Here is a 20,351-nt window from a genome sequence, read left to right on the forward strand (position 1 = left end):
TTGGGGTCCAGAGCTGATAGCCAAGAAAGAATTCTTGAGATTTCTTCAATGCAAAAGGTGGTTCTATTAAAGCATGGGGGACAGGATCTGTAGGGGGGACCTGCAGCCCTGGGATCATAAGGGACAACTGATTATATACTTTGGGGTTGAGGGAAGTAAAGTCAGAGGGAAGTTTCAAAAGGATTTTCTGGTGCTAAAGAAGACTCAGGATAGTGGAGGTGTGGCTTGTTGTTAATCTGAGGTAGTTTTTCCCTCTAGCAAGGCATTGATGTTAAGATTGTTGGGAGCTTTCTGGAGGAACATTATGCTCTGCTTGCCTCAAGTTGTTTGTCAGTGGGCTGCAGGTTATAAGGACATTTAATTTTGTCTACATTTCCTTCTGCCTTTTTTTCCCCACATAGAGGGTAGAAGTAAGTTTTGCTGTAAAAAGCCCTGATTAGTGGTGGGGTAGGTCCAAGTGTTCACAAACTTCAGACGAGCCTGTTAAAGACAAAATCCTGAGTTCAGGGAGCAGTTCTCAAGGAAGAAAAATATTTGTGAGTCCATCAGCAACTTTATGAGAAGCCTGTTTTCTAAAAATGAAGGCTTACTTAAGCGTGCAGCATTCAATTTGAATGAATAATTCATTGGTGCTCACTAAATCAATGTGTTTTGACAGATAATGAGAATGTTCTTGCTGTCCTGGTTAATGTTTCTGTTTGTGTTGTAGTAAATCATCCTTGAATGAGTATATTTTTTCTTTTTTTGTTTGTTTCTTCCTTTTGGCCTAGAGATGATTATCAGTTCTTTACAGAATCTAATATAACATTGAGACTGTTGGAAGAATTTATTTTTAACGTATCCTCCATTCTTGACTGCTTTACTAGTTCTGTTTTTAATCTACTTATTTAATATTTTTTACATTATGTCTAATTGTACAATTTTTTAAAGGACTTTTAATTTATTTTTAAGTAATCTCTACACTGAGGGTAGGGCTTAGACTACCAACCTTGAGATCAAAAGTTTCATGTTTTTCTGACTGAGCCAGCCAGGCACCGCTGTAATTTTTTTAGTATGTGAGTAACACATATTAATAGGAAAATTGAGAAAATGGAAAAAAAGCACAAAGAAATTAAAAGTTGTCTATAATTCCATTGTTTAAAAAATCTCTCTTTGTGCACATAAAGAGGATACTTACTTAATCAAAATTTATATTTACCTTTTTGAGTAAGATGAACTGTCTCTAAAAAGTTGCCTGCTTTTTTTATCTAGGTGGAGATGGTCAGCCAACTTGGAATGGATTGTTCTTGTTTTGGAGGGAAATCACACCAGTGGCCCCCATCAAATAGGTTTTAGATACAATAAGGCAATAATTAACGTTCTAGAAGATGGCCTAACAGGACTTTTTTTTTTTGTGGCTTTCAAGCTGCCCTCTCAGTACCCTCTGGTGTGTAGAAATTTTAGGTTATTGGAGTAAGCAAATGAGACCACAGAGATTGCGGTTGAGACTCTGGCCACTTCTCTTGAGTTCAGCTTTAATATAACCTCTTTGAATATTTGAGATAGCTCCAACAGAGGTCCACTTGCAGAAGGAGCTCCAAGGACCTTCAAAGGGTACAGTTAGGCTGGAAGAGGGATACTGGACCTGTGATAGTGATTTAGGTCATGCTATTTTTCTTTTTGCTTTTAAAGATTTTATTTATTTGAGGGAGAGCATGAGCTAGGGAAGGGGCAGAGGGACAAGCACACTGTGCATTGAGCAAGGAGCCAACCTTGGGGCTCAGTCCTAGGACCCTGAGGTCATGACTGGAGCTGAAGTCAGACGCTTAACTGGCTGAGCCACTCAGGTACCCTTTAGTCATACTGTTTAAAAAAAAAAATTAAGGCGAAATTTGTTCCCATCACTTCAGTAAAACCCCTTACTCAGTAAGCAGTTTCTCCTTATTCTCTCCCCAGGCTCTGGCAACCACTAATCTCCATTTGATTTCATTTCTATGGCTTTATACATTCTAGAAATTCCAAATAAACGGAATCATATAATATTTGATCTTTGTGTCTGGCTTCTTTCACTTAGCATATAATGTTTTGGAGGTTCATCCTTGTTGTAGCATATGTCAGTATTTAATTCCTTTTTATGACTGGATATTTAATTGTGTGTATATATCACAATTTGTTTATCCATTCATCTGTTTATGGACATTTGGGCTGTTTCTATCTCTGGCAAATATGAATAGGGCTGTTATGAACCAGTGTGAACATGCACTTGTTTGATTCCCTGTTTTCCATATTTTAGGGTTCTTTTGGGTATATATCTAGAAATGGAGTAGTGGGGAGATATGGTAATTCTATGTTTAACTTTCTGGGGAGCTGACAAACTGTTTTCCTCAGCAGTTGAACCAGCACTCCACCAGCAGTATAAGAGTTTCCAGTTTAACCACTGAGTTTCTTATGAGAAATCTGCTCTCCTTCAAGTCATTATTCCACTGTAGGTAATGCATGGTTCTGTGACTGCTTTCAAGATTTTTTACTGTCTTTAATGGTTTGATTATGGTGTGTATGGATATGGATTTCCTTTGATTTATACTCTTTGGGATTCACTTCTTGGAACTTGTAGATTTTTACTTCTTGCCCAAAATAGTTTTCATCATTAACACTCTTCTCTCCTTTCTGGAACTCTGATAATTTGAATGTCAGACCTGTGTTAATGTCCATGGTTCTCTAAGGCACTGTTAATTTTTTGAAAAATCCATTTTCTTTCTGTGGTTCAGACTGGATGGATAGCACCTTTTAGTCTGTGAAGTTCACTGACTTTTTCTATTATCTCTGTTCTACAGTTGAGCCCATTCCATGGGTTTTAGTTATTTGTCATTGTGTTTTCCTGTTCGAAAGTTCCTTTTTTTTTTTTTTAAGATTTATTTATTTACTTGAGTGAGTGAGAGAGAGAGAGAGAGAATGAGCAGGCAGAGGGAAAAGGAGAAGCAGACTCCCTGCTAAGTAGGGAGCCCCGTGTAGGGCTAGCTAGATCCCAGGACCCTGGGATCATGACGTGAGCCGAAGGCAGATGCTTAACTGACTGAACTGCCCAAGAACCCCTGTTCTAAAGTTTCTCTTTGGTGCTACTTTATGTCTTATTTCTTTGCTAAGGTTTTTTAAATTTTTCGTTGTTTTCAAGAATGCTTGCTGTTGTTTGCTGGAACACTTTTTAAAATCTACTTTAAAGTTTTTGTTTGAATATTCCAAAATTTGTCATCTTGGCATTGGCATCTGCTGATTTTTCTTTTCTTAAGAGAGTTGCTATTTTCCACCCACTACTTCTGCTGAGTTGTTTTGGATTATATGAGATTGGGTTTTGTTTTGATTGTATGGAAAGTATTGATACTTAATTCTAGCATGCTGTCAACCTGGTTAGGTTCAGGCCACAGGTTTCATCCACATTCTTTGAGTTGTATTTCTAATTTTGGTTTACTTCTCAAAAGCCCTTATAGTGCCATTTGGATCTGTCCTGTGTATGCCACCTTATAATCAGTCTGGATCTGGGCAGTAGGCTGTGTTTTAGTTCAGTTCCTCAGGTCTTTGGTACACAGAATAGGATTAGATCCATGTGTGCCTAGCTTTGGGGTTAGTTAGTCTAGGAGTTAATAAACAACTTTATTATGTTGCTTTCCTAAGCTCTTCTTTTTATTTGCACTCCCTACTACTTTCGAATTCCCTATGGCTTTTCATTTCCATCATACAGCCAGAATGCTAGAGTTTATTTGCCCCATTGGGCCACGCACTTGTGCAACTGCATCCACCACATCCAGAGCCCAGGGGCAGGAGAAGAACACCTTGGGATTTGGCCGCACCCTATTTGAGGTATAGCTCCGCTTACTGGTGAGGAAGGTTTCCTTGCTTCAGAGTTGGGGCTGCATTAAACTTTGATTACTGCAGTCTGGCACTGCTATCATGTGATTACTTGGAGAAAAGGGCATAAGAGAATGTAGGAAAGGAAGAAAGTTGGGTAGTTTCGCATTCTCTGTGAACAAACTTTCCTTTCTGAGTTCTCAAGCCAGAACTAGAGAGCTTTCGGACCTTGGTTTCTCTGCCCCAGTGTCTACTTCCAGTGCATTTAGTTTGGGGATATGAAAAAAGAAAAAGTGGTGAGCTCACTGTTGTGGGGATTTTGAATTCTAGTTCCCTCTTGTTTCACATGCTGCTGTTTAGTTTTCAGGGTCTTCAAATTGATGTTGCATGCATTCTGTCCAGATAGGAGAGACAGGTCGGAGTATGCTTAATTCCATCTAACCTGAGACTGAAAAAGCTATGTTTTGCTATTAAAGGACATGCGCTTAATGTGTGGTTCCAGTTTTTTCATCTACTCTTTTAACAGACTGATTCAGAAAACATGGCTACTGCAATTAGGGAGGTGGGAGTTTGGAGACAGACCAGAACACTCCTACTGAAGAATTACCTAATCAAATGCAGGACTAAAAAAAGTAGTGTTCAGGTAAATTAAATAACTTTCTTATGCCTTATTGCCATTTTTGTACTGACATATTTCATCTTTAAGAGGATTTATTTTTCTGGGTACATTTTTATTATATTTTAATATCATTAGGTCTCTCTAATATGCTTAAGAAATAAAACTTGCGTCAGCACAGTGAAGTACCTACATTACCTAAAGCTTTCTGAATGTTAAAAATTTTAATAATGATTTCTAAATTTAGTTAATTTCTGATATCAGTGCTTAAGTTTGAACTTTAGACATGCATTTCCCAGGTTTCATGGAATTAAAAAATAATTCCACAGGAAACTTTGGAACTTTTCCACAGTTTATTCCCAGTGACTTCCCATCATTTGAACTCTGGATTGAATTACCCAAGATTACTAAAATTATGTCATGTATTTGTTTTCAACAATATATATTACTTTAAAAGATAAAAGAAAGTAGTAACTCTGGCTAACCAGTTAATAATTCTAAAGGCTGAAAATATATTGTTCCTTTTCTGAAACCAGTAAAACAATTAAACAGGTGAAACAGTAAATAGTTCATCCCTATTAAAACTGATTATTCAGCTTAACAGAATATAGTTTTAATAGTAGACATTTAGGTATAATTAAAGCATGAGTTTTAAATTAGATTTGAATAAAGATATTTTTATGGTGAGCCCTAATAGAGCTGTTTGGTAAGTTAATTTAAATAATGTTATATGTAAGTAAAATTATTATTATATTTTACATTTAGTAATCTGAGAACTTTAAATATTAGTGTTTATGTCATTTTAATTTATTATGTGACTTGCATTTTAAAGTATTACAGTGAAACTGAATATAAAAGAAAAATTATCTAATATTGCTGTTGGGTTAGGTGAGATGCTCAATGTAATATTTCTTTCAGGATAGAATTGCTTTTACTTTTTGTGCTTAAGAAAGGATACCCAGATTCCTCCTGTTTTGTCCTTGGTATTACATTGTTTGCATAGATATCTTGATGATATTTGCTGCCAGTGCTATATTTTGTAACCGTCTTGTTTGTCTCCTTTATTATAGGAAATTCTTTTTCCATTATTTTTTTTATTTTGGTTAATATTAATTAGTATGATGCATCCAAATAAGAAATACGAAGAAGTGCCTGACATAGAACTTAACCCTATGGACAAATCTATTCTGTCTAACCTAATTCTGGGATATACTCCAGTGACTAATATTACAAGAAACATCATGCAAAAAGTTTCTACTGACCACCTTCCTGAGGGTATTGTGAACTTATATATGGATTCTATCTGTAACAGTATTTTTCTGCTTGCTTTACTGAGTAAATTACACTCTTAACATTTAAAGATATGTCCCCTCACCAAAATGTAGTTTAATAAAAATTATTAAATCATTCAATCCTGCTGAAGCACGTTTTATAGGTCTTAATATTTTATATTTCTCAGACCATTTATAAAATAAGCATATTTATACGATAAAAGATTTGAAGGCATATTTCCTTTTGATTCTGACCCATATAATAAGCTGGAGGTATAAAGATTACAAAGCAGTAATCATTTCAGACTGCCGTGCTTATTTATGGAGGTATATGGTGTAAACAGAAGTGGTGCTTACCTTTGGAGACGATTACTGTGGCTAAGTACCTAAGTCTATTTCTCTCAGTTTGTACTTCTCACAAGAGATAGACTGGAAAACAGTGTAAATGATGTGATACTAATGAGCCTAAAGTTGGCTGTGAGAGAATCCAAGACAAGAACTAGAGGAAGTGACAATTTATACTATGATGATTAATTTAATGAAATACTAAATTGTTGAAAATAACAGATTAACATGTTTCTTATATAATCAGATAGTTTTAATTAACTTCTAGTATGTATCGTCATAGTTCTGGATAATGCATCACTGAATAGACAATGCTTATACAATCAGGAGCCAGATAACTTTCTCCTATTGGTTTCTTCTTGACTTATTACTATTTAATATCTTATTGGTATGTTTGTTGGTTTACCTGAGCATAAGTAGCACGGATAGCCATAAGCATTTAGCATGCCAACTCAAAAAACTGATCAGAAATGTTGAGAACAAAATTCTTTGATAGTTCTGACTTAGAGGAAAGCATATACACCAGAGAAACGCAAGTCAGTGTGTATTAACTTAGATGCTAAAATAGAAATATATATAGATACTTTTAAAAAGTTCTGTCTTTTTAACAACAGAACTGTGTGAAAGTGGTACACGCATCCATATATGGCAACATGACTGGTAAGATGTTGAACTAACACCCTCTTTAGTCAGATCAATCTGTGTTCACCTTCAAGGTCCAGAAAATCATGACGATTAACACTGAGGTAATACTTTATAATTTACAGAGCATTTTTATGTTTGTAATTGCATTCGTTCTTAACAACTAGTGTAATCAGCTAGGTATTAAGGATGAGGATGCTGGAGTTCGGAGAATTCATTTGCTTATCTCTGCTCACACAGTTAGTAAGTAACATAGTTAAGCACATAATCCTGTGTTCTTCCATTTCACCACATGTCCTGAAGCTTCTGTAGTGAACACTAGTTGCTTGTAAATAAAACTCTAAGAAAATATTTAAAAATTGGGATTATTTGATGTGAAAGGAATCTCAGAGATTATTTTCTCCATACATCTTCTAGGAAAGGAACAAGCAATAATGGGGTTGAAATGGCAATTTTTTATTCAAAGGAGAGTTGTGTCTTAGTTACCAGAGTACATATTTGGTTTCTGAGAAGGATAATGGAATTTTCTTCTTCAGAAGAAATATTTGAAAATAAAATATCCATTCACTTACCAAGGAGTTATCTGTATGGTTTACTTTGAAATAGATAAGTGAACTGCATGTACTGCATAAAAAGTATATGCTGGACTTCATCATATTAATAACTTTTATGTGTTACACAGACATAAAGTTTATGTACTCAGATGACAGCTGAGAAATAGTGTCTGAAATTGTACTGTTATTATCATGTATATTTTTAGAATGGCTCTATTTTCTTGAAAGTTAGAGAATAAAACAGAAGTGCTTATAAAATACTATATTCACCAAATATTATGCTAAATTTGGCCTGTTGTATGATAGTAAACTTTTAATTTGTGAGTTAACTTTATTGTTATAATATTTTACAGTCATAATTACTGAGGAATATGCAACTGAAAAGGAATTGTTAGTATCCAGTCTTTCTAAACCCAACAATTTTGTGGGTGTGGTTTTCAAAGACTTCATGTCCTATGAACTTCGTTTTTTTCCTGATATGATTCCAGTGTCTTCTATTTATATGGATTCAAGAGGTAAATAGCCCTAAACGATCTTATAAATCAAGTAAATGCATGTCTTTCTAGTTTTAGTTCATATGCAAAATTTGATTGTCTCCAACATTGGCATTTTCAACTGTACTTTCTTGTTCAGAGAAGAAAACAGTCAAGTGTAGCATAAATATATATGTATAAACAAATATCTGTCTACATCTATATGTAATATGAAATATAATTTATATAGCATCCATTTTAATGTTAATACATTTATATATATCATCATTTATATAATACATGTATAGTATATAGTACATAGTATATTATATATAATACATATAATACATTTAAATATATCTTCATTACAGTAACAGCAAAATTTTATCTTGAATTATATGACTTTCTGAATCAGCATTTTTTTCTCCATGTAATTGTTTTTCACATGTGGTGTGCTACATGTCTTCAAAATTTCAAGGTCTTGGACCAATGAACTTTATTAATTTTATGTTTATATCATGGAAAACAACCTTCAGTGCTTAAACCTCTAAAGAGATACTATCAACCACAAACATTTATTGAACAATGTTGAAGTCCCTTATGCTGAGTGTTGAATTTGTGACTTGATTCCAAAAAGCACTTAGAAAAAAATTTTTTTTCCTGTCCTCTTAACCTGGACTTGTCCTGGCATCTGGATGTGCTTTGAATCTGATTAAGTCACTGTAGAATGACTTACCTTGAAACAGAAAAGTGACTTATTTTAAATAACCATGGTTACAGTTGATTTCTTTCTACGTAACCCTTTTATTTCAAAACTTTCAAATAAATAATAAAGAATGTGCTATTCTCTGCCTTCAAAGGACAGCTCCTTATTTTCTTTGGTCCTATGGAGATTAATTAATTATATTGCTTTAGCAACCCTCTATATAAAAGAAAGCACTTGAATGTTGTGCAAATATTTCTGTCTCACATTTTGTTCCCATAGCTGGCTGTTCAACATCATGTGAGGCTGCTCAGTACTGGACCTCAGGGTTCACAGTTTTACAAGCATCCATAGATGCAGCCATTATACAGGTAACTATGATGAAGGAAGTAAAATAAAGCTAAGCCATTTATATATATTTTAAAGATTTTATTTATTTGAGAGAGAGAGAAAGCCAAACCATATTTTGACAATTATGCCCTAAGTCTTTATAGTTAGGAATTTGTCTACTGTCATATGTACAGAATACATATTGCAGCTCTTTAAGAAAAAAGGTAAGGAAGAAGTCATGTTTTCTGATTAAATATTTTTCAGACCCCCACTTTTCTTTGATGGTTTCTAAGCACGTGAACTTAGCATTCCATATATCTGTATTGTTGTATCTGTGTTGACCATAGGTAATACTTATGAAAGATGTATATTTGCAGACTTTTCCCTTGAATAAAAACGAGTTAAAGAAAGTGAGTATTTTTATTATGTTAATCATAGTAGTAGATTTCATTTTTTTATGTAATAAAAATTTATCACTTATTTGCCAAGCATCATTTCTTTTTCTTTTTTTTTTTAAAGATTTTCTTTTTTTTTTTTTTTTAAGATTTTATTTATTTATTCATGAAAGACAGAGAGAGGCTGTAGCAGAGGGAGAAGCACGCTCCCTGTGGAGCAGGGAGCCTGATGTGGGGCCTGATTTCAGGACACTGGGATCATGACCTAAGCTGAAGGCAGACACTTAACTGACTAAGCCACCCAGGTGCCTGCCAAGCGTTGCTCCTAAGTGATATACTAATATGAATCCATTTAATCTGTAACAACCATATGAGATTTGTGCCATTGCTCTCTCCATTTTAAAAATGAAACTGAAGCACAGGGAGATTAAGTGACTTTCCAAAATTCAGTTAATTAGTGGCAAAGCTAGTTCAAACTGTGGCTTTTTGCCTCCCAACTTTGTGTTTGAATACTGTACTGCCGCCAGGACTAGGATTGTGTATAACTGTCACAGTTATAATCTGAAGACATTTGGACCTTATCGAGTGTCTCACATTTTAGTATAAAAGAACAGGAGACCTTGAACAGGACACCTATCTCTGTTAGTTGTTAGACTGCTTTATAGTAAACTGACTGCAATCATAATACTTTATTTGATAGGGTTGTTGTAAGAACCAACTGATAGGTATAGGATTGTCTTATAAACTCTTACAAGGTGGTATAATGTATTAATATTACCCAAATTCAATAATATTAGAAGTTTAAGGTAAAGACAGTGAAATATAGGATCTATCGCATAAAAGTAGTATAACACTTTTATACTACTTTTTTGTGTTTTGGCCAAAGACCTTAGCCATTCACAGCCTAGACCACACTGGATGGATAAGCAGAGCATATATTATTTTAGACAAGGTAGAAGTATCATATGGCATAAAATTTTATAATTCTGTCTATACATGCTGCGTATATAGATCTTAAAACAATAGAACATATAATTTAAAAAAAAATTTTTAAAGAGAGTCTTTCATGGTACTATAATCATTCCTTAATTCTCAATTTTATAAATGTGTATTTTTGTTAAGATGTATATAATTGTCTGGTTAAGAAGATAATTGTTAAATTTTATTTTCTTTGACAAGTTATTTCATCAAAATTTATAGACTTAACTACAGACTTTATGGTATACTTCCAGAATGAATAAAAGCAATAATGTATGCTATATCATGATATTGTAGTCAGTTACTTTATTTCAGGTGTGGTTTTTGAGAATTGTATTTGAAATAGGTTTGTACCAAATTTGGGAGTGTAATTGTCACATTTTATTGGGGGCCACTACCTGCATTAAATTCACTGATTATATTTTTATTTTCCAATTCTAGCTGAAGACCGATGTTTCCTTTTGGAAGGAACTGGAGTCAACTAGAGCTGTCATCATGGGAGAAACTTCTGTGGTTGAGATAGATACCTTTCCCCGAGGAGTAATTTTAATATACCTAGTTATAGCATTTTCACCTTTTGGATACTTTTTGGCAATTCATATCGTAGCAGAAAAAGAGAAAAAGTTAAAGGAGTTTTTAAAGATAATGGGACTTCATGACACTGCCTTTTGGTATGTTATTACAAGTTTATTGTTTAGTGTGATTAGTAATTAATTGTAAAGATCGTCACGTTGTAATTTTGTTTTTCTCTCAAGTTGAGGTGCTGATTGTAGATTGTAGATCGTCAGATTGTAATTTTGTTTTTCGCTCAAGTTGAGGTGCTGATCCTTTTCACTTGCAATGATTGCCTTTGTCTTGGAATATGAGACTAAGGCAATAATAAGCTTTAACAATATATTGGCTTCTTCTTTTTTTTAAAACCATAAGGGAAATGGGATTTGAAAAACTGATGTTGATATAACTTTAAATTTTATTTCACATTTTGTCTTAATTGATGAGGTGTGTTCTTTGTATTTCAGTATCTAGAACATGAAGGATTTTGGAAAGTTAGAAATTAATTGTGTTATACTCTTCCCCCAATATCCTAGCATATGCATTTATTAAAAATTTAATTAAAATGATTGAAGTTTGCATATGTGGCATGTGGGATTTTCCCCCTGGGAAAAAAGTCATTTGCATGAATTAAGATGAAAATATACAAGATAGTTTATAGAGAAGCAAATTTGAAAAGTGTTTTCACAAGTGAGCTTTTATGGGTCAGCAATTTTATATAATGATGATGTTATAGAGGCGTGACTTTTTATAAATAATTCTGAGTGAATTTTCCTTACTTTTCCCACTGTGTAGTAGGAAAACTTATTTTGACCTCACTTTGGGGTAAAGTTAATACTGTGTATGTGAGTTGCTATTATAGTCCATTTTATAAAATTTTATTCCATTTAGCCCAATGCAGCAATTAATTATAGCACTTTAATAATATCACTTTACATAATGGGGTCATTGTGTATAGTGTATTTTCTTTGCATGTTTTTTTTTTCCTGTTATTTGAGTAGTGATTGGTTTTTAAGATGCATTAAATTATTAAAGTGATTTGTGAGGAAGCGGTAGTTGAAAGCATTTAGGCAAATCAATTTCTTAGTGCCTCCGTTTTGCCTCTGTAAAATGATGGGAAGTCAGTTTTGGTAATGTAGGTATCTTTTAGTCCTATTTCATTGCTTTTATGGTAGCACACATAGATTATGATCTGCTTACATTAAAAAAACAAACAAACAAACCCAAATACTGTAGCAGTTCCATTGAACTCTGATTTGGGAAGAAATTTTGAGTAAATATAGCGAGTCCATTGTTGATCTTTATGTTACACTGTATAAATGTAGTAAGTATGTTGTTTATTAGTGATTGTGTTGATTAGTTGATTAGTGTTGTTTTAAAGTACCAAAAGCTGTCAGAAGTTTAATTATATCCCAGGGCATAAGAAAATTGTCATTAGACTCTTCTGTATTTTAAGAAAATCAGAAATGTTGTACATTATTGAACTTTTGAGAATATTAGATTTAAATTAGTCATAAATTGCTATTAATTTGTGAAGTTTTTTTTGACTCAAAAGATAATCACTATTTTACCTCTATATCAGGTTGTACTTTTATCTTTAACTTAACTAATGTATTTTTAATTAGTTGTAAGAGCATGAATTTTTAGTAAATGAACATACATAGGAGAGAATAAACAATTTTAAGAATAAAATTGCTAAAATAAAGCTGAAGTTTTGTTTGAAATGATTTTTAATTGTTAAAGCCTATGCATGTAACCATAAATACGTTTATATTCTCATTATAGGCTTTCCTGGGTTCTTCTGTATACAAGTTTGATTTTTCTTATGTCCCTTCTTATGGCAGTCATTGCAACAGCTTCTTCGTTATTCCCTCAAAGTAGCTGTGTTGTGATATTTCTACTTTTTTTCCTGTATGGGTTATCATCTGTGAGTATTTTAACTTGAAATGGGAATAAAGAACTTCAAAGTAGTTGATTAATATAGCGAATTATTATTATTCTTTGGTTAACTTATAGTTGATTTGTTACTAGGTTACTGATAAATGAATTGTATATAGCATCATTTTACCTCCAGATTTTTAGGAAAGGTACAAAATAGTCTCAAATTTAACTTGTTTTCATATAATGTATTTCATATAATTGTAATTTCATATAATGTATTTCTCATACAAATTTCTGAGTCTTTTACTGTCTTCATATAATCAAATTATGTGTATAGTTAAGATTGTCTAGTACTAGAGTTTTTTCAGACCCTTTATTTTCATGAATTCCTGACTATTTCAAGTTAATTTATGTTATAGGGTGATGACTTATAAAGGTATGCCTTTGTAAATATAGCTCTTTGGCAGTGTTGATATTCATTTGGTATATTGGCTGAATGCAGCTGTTGTTTCCAGTAGTTCCAGTTTCCATTTTGATTGGCTTATGTGCCTATGCTGTACTGGTTAAATTTTTTGATTCTCAATCTTGCTTTTTAACATGATGATTTACAGACAACTCAGACTTACTTCTATATACAGTTAACTGATTTTGCTTCTTATTAACACATTGAGTTTAAAAGATAGGTTCTCTGTTTAAAAGCTGGTTGGTTTATTGTTTTGGTCATATATATATATATATATATATATATATATATATATCTAACTGCAGAAACATGTGACTGTTTATGGTTTCTGTAGTGTAGAAGTAACCATGTTTGCCTTATGTAGGTAAATTGTAGTTTTTAACGTTTGTCATCTTAAGTTTTGTTATGTATTTATCATGATTTACATGAAAATAAAATATTTTACCATAGATAGCATTTAGAAAGTATTTCAGTGAATGTATTATCCAATGAAAATAACTTGTTCTTTTACAAACAAAATTAATTTTATTTTTATACCTATGTATATGAACAATGCATTAATTTTAATATTTATATTTTACAGATATTTTTTGCTTTAATGCTGACACCTCTTTTTAAAAAATCAAAACACGTGGGAATAGTTGAATTTTTAATTACCGTGGCTTTCGGATTTGTTGGCCTTTTGATAGTCTTCATGGAAAGTTTTCCCAAATCATTAGTGTGGCTTTTCAGTCCTTTCTGCCAGTGTACTTTTTTGATTGGTATTGCACAGGTAGGTAATATAGTCATCTTGCTTTTACTAAATATTTTTTTCTTTCAATTCCATGCAGCCTATTATACGACAGTACATACTACCCTGGATTTGCGAAGAAATTATTTTAAAATGTCCACATGAGAAAGTAATCCTATTTGAAACTAGAGTACATTTTACTGGATTTTATTTACATTTTCTTCATTTCTAAGTTTTTCATTTACATGATCTGTTTATAAGTTTTCTACTCCATGTGTTAGTGTGTCTCAATAATCTATTTCACTGCAATAACTCAGTTTGTTAGATGTCATTGTTTTAAGCATCAGGTAATCTGGATTGCTCTGTGGCCTGGTTACATTGTTCCTTTTGTGAATTTATCTCAGATGTGTACCTGGCAGAAAATTGTGTGTAAGCAAAACAAATTTTCATGACTGTATTAATGACATAAGTAGACCTGGTGGCTTTTACTGTGTTAGGGTTCATGGGACTGTCATTCACCTAAGTAATATTTATATTCATTTATTTTTAAAGTATTTATTTGATTTTTATTAGTCTTTACAGGGGCAGTCAGGTTCTAAGGGAAAAATTCTTATGAGAAATTGCTTTATATAATAAAACATAAATTTGTTTAATGTATAGAGAAAATATAATTACTAATATAAGAGATGATTCATGTTGACTAGATAGAATATTCTGATTTGTGAGATCTAAAATAGATTGTTTATGAGCATTGCATTAAATGAGTTTTAATTACATTGGACCTAAGAACTGTTGTTTATACATTTTAAGAGTCCATTGAGTTCTCCTTCAACTTAGGCAGAATTAGAGATTCATATGTTTTGTTCATTGTGGGAGGGACTTTTGATGTTTATTTAACCCATCTTCCATTTCACGGAGGAGGAGACTGAGATCCAGAGTGGTGTGATTAAAGTTTATTCACTTAATGGCAGATCTAGGACCTAAATGAGGCCTCAGCCTCTAGTATATTTCTTTCTGCTCTCTCGTATTTATCTACTATGAACAATGTAATAGTTGTGTTAATCAAATCAGAATACCTTCCTATTTTCAGCATTGAAAGGATGCTGATCATAATTTTATCCTCTAATACTTAATTTGCTTGACTGCCACATGGACCATTTGTTTGCATCAGTTAGTGTTAATTGGATATTTTATTGTTATTTCATTTGTCATTGCATCAGAATTAAAAGCCCCAAGAGTGGATGTATACTCCTTTTAACAAGTTTTAGAAACATAACATTAAAAAGGATTGAAATAGATTGTTGTGATAAATTTATATTTTAGTGAAGTTTCTGTTGTTTTCCTTGTAAATTCATACTAATTTGGTAGATTGTTTAGTCTGTTAAAAGGCCCAGTTTGGTTACCACCAATCTGGATATAATGAGTAACTCTGGTGTTAGCTTTCAGTTATTTTTATCATTTTTATATAATAAAGTTTGTGTTTCTGTTTTTCAGGTCATGCACTTAGAAGATTTTAATGAAGGTGCTTTATTTTCTAATTTGGCTGAAGGCCCATATCCTCTAATTATTACTATTGTCATTCTGGCATTTAATAGTGTATTCTATGTTCTCTTGGCTATCTATCTTGATCAAGTCATTCCAGGTATGCAGGTAGTTATTAGATTTCGCTTTAAAGATTTTTAGTTTTTTTGCTCACATAGCATCAATTTAATTTAAAATTTTTTTTTTCTAGCCAGAGTACCCCATCATATTTGTTGTCCAGGCTTTTAACTTAATTTTAAATAAATATACTTTGTACCTGTGTCTTAACTACTAGTGAACATAAGGAGATTCTGTTAAAAAGAGGAGTTTGCTTTTGAAAACATTAAGTCCTTAACTGAATTTATCTCTGTCCTTCCCTGTGTCAGTTTTCCTTGGCTAAAGTATTTGACTCTTTTACCCTCTAAGGTACAAAACTGTGAAGTAATCTTGTAACTTCATAGTTTCACCTTATGTAGTTCATTTAATTCTCCTTATCTATCATGTATCTCTAGCCAACTCCTGTAGATTCAAAATATTATTAAAACATCTAACACTCCCTTGACTTTCCCCTTTGAGTTCCTCATTATACTTTTGTCTGTGTTCTAGACCTGCACTTATATGATAACTACTAGACATGAGTGGCTTTTAAAATTAAAATTAATTAAAATTAATTAAATTAGCAGTCCATTTCCTCCATAGCACAAGTCACCTTCCGACTGCTCAGTAGCTGTTACCATATTGTACAGATAGAGGACAATTCCATCCCAGCAGAGGGATAGGCTGGGCAGCACTAGTCTACAGCATTATAATACCTCTTATCTCATTACCTGCCTTCAGTCTGTCTAAAACTTCACCATTCCCTTTAATCAAGTTAATCATCTGCTCCGAAATCACCTCGCTGGGCATATCCTAGTGAATTAAATAGAAACTCCTTATGTATTAATGTCCTTCATAATACTTTTATATATTTAATCCCTTTTTACTCTCTCCCTCCTCACTGTATTCTATACTCATCCTATTTACCTATTTAAACACAGCTTCAGTCTATCAGTTAGATTGTTTTTAGTTAGAAAACCATTTTGGTTGACTTAAACAAGAAGGAAATTGGCTGTTTCACTTAAAAGGAAGTCCAGAGAGATAGGATAGACTCCGAGTTGGTTGTCTTGCTCAACTGTGTCAGCAGGGACCCTTTCTCTCCATGCTTTGGCCACCTGTATCTGAGTCTGGCACGTTTGCTCTCTTCATGGGTGCCGTGGAATGCTTCTTTGTTCATGTCCAGGGGAAGAGGGAGAGTGAATCTTTCCCCTACCTACCTAAAACCTTTGCTTTTGTCTAATTGGTTACATGCCTATGGTTGGAGCAGTAACAGTCACCAGAGCGTGCCACATGCTGATTAGATCAGTTAGGATCTTCTCTGTAGTTGGGATCAGATCAGGTGTGGTCATCTACAAGAGGAGTGGATATTTTAAAAAATGGGAAGTATCGGTTTTTGTGGGGAAAGAGGTGAAAATGGATATATACTGTGTGAGCAATCATTACTGTCTACCATGTCTAAGTCTTCTGTGCCTCTCCTGTTGCTACATTACTCTCCTGATTTAAAAAAGGCTTCTCCATGATGGAGCACCTGGGTGGCTTAGTTGGTTAAGTGGCTGCTTCAGCTCAGGTCATGATCCCTGGATCCTGGGATCGAGCCCTGCATCGGGCTCCCTGCTCAGTGGGGAGCCTGCTTCTCCCTCTCCCTCTGCGTGTGGCTCTGCCTACTTGTGCTCTCTATCTCTCTGTCAAATAAATAAATAGAATCTTTAAAAAAAAAAAAAGTCTTCTCCATGAACTATATCCACTTTTCTAAGTATTAAATATTAGCTGTTTTCATTGACTCTCTAAGAAGAGACACATTTAAGCCTTCAGGATATGTTCCCTATCTAGTTATAAACTTTTCCTCTTTTGAACTCTTATTAGTACCATGCATGACATGCTTCATGTTCTGCATTGTGTTCTAGCCGCTTGTTATAGTGTACCCATAAAGACACAAGTTCCTTTAGAATAGAAAATGCATTTCACGCATCTTTATATTCTTATGCACTGTAAGTATCTCAAACTGTTTATGGACTAGAATTATTTGTCAGTAAAACATTTCTCACACAATGATGATTTAATACTGTATATGTAAACTTTAGATCTAGGTCTTGTGTTTCACATACTGCTTTTATGATTTAAAACATGGTTTTTAGAAATAATATGTTATGATAAAGTTTTTTTATTTTTCAGGGGAATTTGGCTTACGGAGATCATCTTTTTATTTTCTAAAGCCATCATATTGGTCAAAAAGCAAAAGAAATTATAAGGAGTTATCAGAAGGCAATGTTAATGGGAATATTAGTTTTAGTGAAATTGTTGAGCCTGTTTCTTCAGAATTTATGGGAAAAGAAGCCATAAGGTATCATTTAATCATTGGCAATTTAGGTATAAGAAGTATTGATGAAAAAAAAAAAGAAGTATTGATGGAAACTGCTACATTTAAATCCTGTTTTTAAAAAAATGTATGTAAGTATTATATCTTAAGAGAGTTGGTACAGATCTCATGATTTTCAAAACACAGTATTAATGTGGGCTACTTCTCTTTTAAGTTCTTATTTTCTTTGTAATCATTTAGAGTAACGTGCTAGATTTGAGATTTTATGTTTCAATGGAAACTTTTAAAAGTAATGAAACCTAGTATTTCACAATTAAGCTGTTTTCAGATTTGCTCCATTATGTAGATTTAAACAGAATAAATATTAACTTTATAATTTTATTCAGGCTACATTGTATATTGTCCTTTGTTAATTTCATAGATCTTTGGGTATTACAAGGTAATTATGAACCAAAGAAATTTCTATGAACCAAAGAAATTCACTACTGTACCTTGCTAGATGAATCAAAACCAAATTTAAAAAATAATAGGAAAAAGAAAGAGAAAAGAAATAAAAAGAAAAATGGAAGAAACAGTGTTTTTCAAATTTGAGAAAGATAAAAGCAAGGAAGAACCAAATACTTAGGATATAAAAGTGGGCTAATGGTCTGCTTTCTCAAGGGCAGTTTTTGAACTGGTTAACAAAACAATTCATTCTTTAAAAAGTGATTTCAGACGTTTAAAGTAGAGTGAGAGAACGATTTCACATTACAGATAGTTTGAAATGTGTGCTGATGTGAAATATAGCTTTTGGTTTTTAATCTCCCTTAACTGATGTAACAAGTATTTGATAAATTATAAATAGGAAAGTATCAAAAATGAAAAGAAATCTATAAATTCCTTCAGCGAAGTGCTTTACTTTTAGAAGTTGGCTTGTTAAGAAAAATGAATGAATAACACTTAGAATGGAGAGGAGTATATACTTCTGTGGTTTCTTTAAAGTGATTTTATAATTATTGTCAGCTCTCTTAGGTTTATTGTTTTAGTAGAAAGGTACTTTATTATAATTCCTATTAAATATGACAGCTTTGATAAAAATACTATGTATGGAAACACACATCCTTATGCTTTAAATACTTAAGTAGAAAATGGTGTTTTTCAGAATCAGTGGTATTCAGAAGACATACAGAAAGAAAGGTGAAAATGTGGAGGCTTTGAGAAGTAAGTAGCTTTTCTTTATTCAGTCCATAATTGTAAAGTACAAATCGGAAAATAATTTGCATAGTTTTTTTTAGTTTGTGGGAAATTTAAACTTCTTTACCACAATTTTCTCTTTCTTTTAGGGCTACTTTCATTTATTTATGATTAATATTCATAATAAAATTAACAGCATCAAAGTGGTAAAAGGAAAAAGTACTGTCTATTAAAGATGAAAAATATTCACCTAGTGGGATGCCTGAGTGGCTCAGTTGGTTAAGCATCTGCCTTCAACCCAGGTTGTAATCCTAGTGTCCTAGGATCCAGTCCCACATCAGGCTCCCTGCTCGGCAGGCAGCCTACTTTCCACTCTCCCTCTTCCAATCCCTTTGCTTGTGCTCACTTGCTCTCTCTCTCATGACTAAAATCTTAAAAAAAAAAAAAAAATAAAAACCACACAGAAAAAAGAAAGAACAGTGTTCAACTATCTGAACAAGAATATGTCCTTTTTTGTTTTATTATTATGCATGTACATATGTGTTATTTTTTTTCCCTTTTGACCTAGCACAGGGTTTCTCAGTGTCAGTACAGTACTACGTAAGTTTTGAGTCTGAAAATTACTTGCTGTGGAAACTATCCTGAGATTTGTAGAATGTTTAAAAATGTGTCAGGATTCTTCAGAGGGAATAGAACTTATACACACACAGACACAGGAACACATACATACAGAGCGCAGGTGACCTGGAGGGATAGGGGAAGGAGGGAATGAAGAAGTTATTTTTACGAAATTGGTTCACATGATCGTGGGACCCTGCAGGTCGGAAATCTGTAGGGCAGAATGGCAGCTTGGAAACTGAGGCAAGAGCTGAATTTGCAGTCTTAAGTCCAAAATTCATAGGATAGGCTGTCAGGCTGGAGACTTAGGAAATCTATGCTGCACTCTTGAGGAAGAATTCTGTCTTTTTAGGGAAACCTGTTTTTGCTCTGTAGGCCTTCAGCTGAGAAAATATGGCTCACCAGTATTATGGAGGCATCCAAATTGGAAAGGAAGCAAGGAAACTATTTGTAGTTGATATGAGTGTCCATTTAAGAAATCTGAGTAGATTTACAAAAAAGTCAGTGGAACTAAAAAGTGAATTTAGCAAGGGTGACAGGATATAAGATAAATATGGAAAAATCAATTATATTTCTATATACTATTAAAAAAATTAAAAATAGTGTATATCTTAGTATCAGAAAATGTATCTGTAGTTAAATCTGACAAAGATGTAACAGATCTGTACCCTAAAAAAACATTGCTGAAAGAATTTTAATATGTAAATAAGTGGAGAGAGATACCGTGTTCACGGGTGAGAAGACTCAATGTTAGATGTCAACTTTACTCAAATTTAGGTACAGTCAGACATAATTAAAAATCCTATTAGACTCTTTCTTATATATTTTGACAAACTGACTCTAAAATTTACATGAAAATGCAAATGAGCTT

At 33.1% G+C, this 20,351-nt stretch overlaps 1 protein-coding gene across 4 annotated transcripts in view; it reads left to right on the forward strand.

Moving 5' to 3' along the window:
• Nucleotides 1–20,351, forward strand: part of ABCA5 (ATP binding cassette subfamily A member 5) — a 69,893-nt gene that overhangs the window by 6,816 nt on the left and 42,726 nt on the right. For 2 of the 4 annotated variants that reach the window (XM_047707535.1, XM_047707532.1), the window contains exons 2-11: nucleotides 4,349–4,465; nucleotides 5,509–5,713; nucleotides 7,604–7,765; nucleotides 8,709–8,797; nucleotides 10,571–10,800; nucleotides 12,467–12,608; nucleotides 13,609–13,797; nucleotides 15,250–15,397; nucleotides 17,545–17,713; nucleotides 18,831–18,889. In XM_047707535.1, the coding sequence (XP_047563491.1) occupies nucleotides 4,364–4,465; nucleotides 5,509–5,713; nucleotides 7,604–7,765; nucleotides 8,709–8,797; nucleotides 10,571–10,800; nucleotides 12,467–12,608; nucleotides 13,609–13,797; nucleotides 15,250–15,397; nucleotides 17,545–17,713; nucleotides 18,831–18,889 (1,495 nt within the window). In that variant the 5' untranslated portion in view covers nucleotides 4,349–4,363. Of the gene's footprint in view, nucleotides 1–2,367; nucleotides 2,469–4,348; nucleotides 4,466–5,508; nucleotides 5,714–7,603; nucleotides 7,766–8,708; nucleotides 8,798–10,570; nucleotides 10,801–12,466; nucleotides 12,609–13,608; nucleotides 13,798–15,249; nucleotides 15,398–17,544; nucleotides 17,714–18,830; nucleotides 18,890–20,351 lie in introns of all 4 variants that reach the window. The other 2 variants (XM_047707533.1, XM_047707534.1) reach the window with 2 other exon arrangements.

Source organism: Lutra lutra, chromosome 16 (assembly GCF_902655055.1).
Source record: "Lutra lutra chromosome 16, mLutLut1.2, whole genome shotgun sequence".
NCBI lineage: Eukaryota > Metazoa > Chordata > Mammalia > Carnivora > Mustelidae > Lutra > Lutra lutra.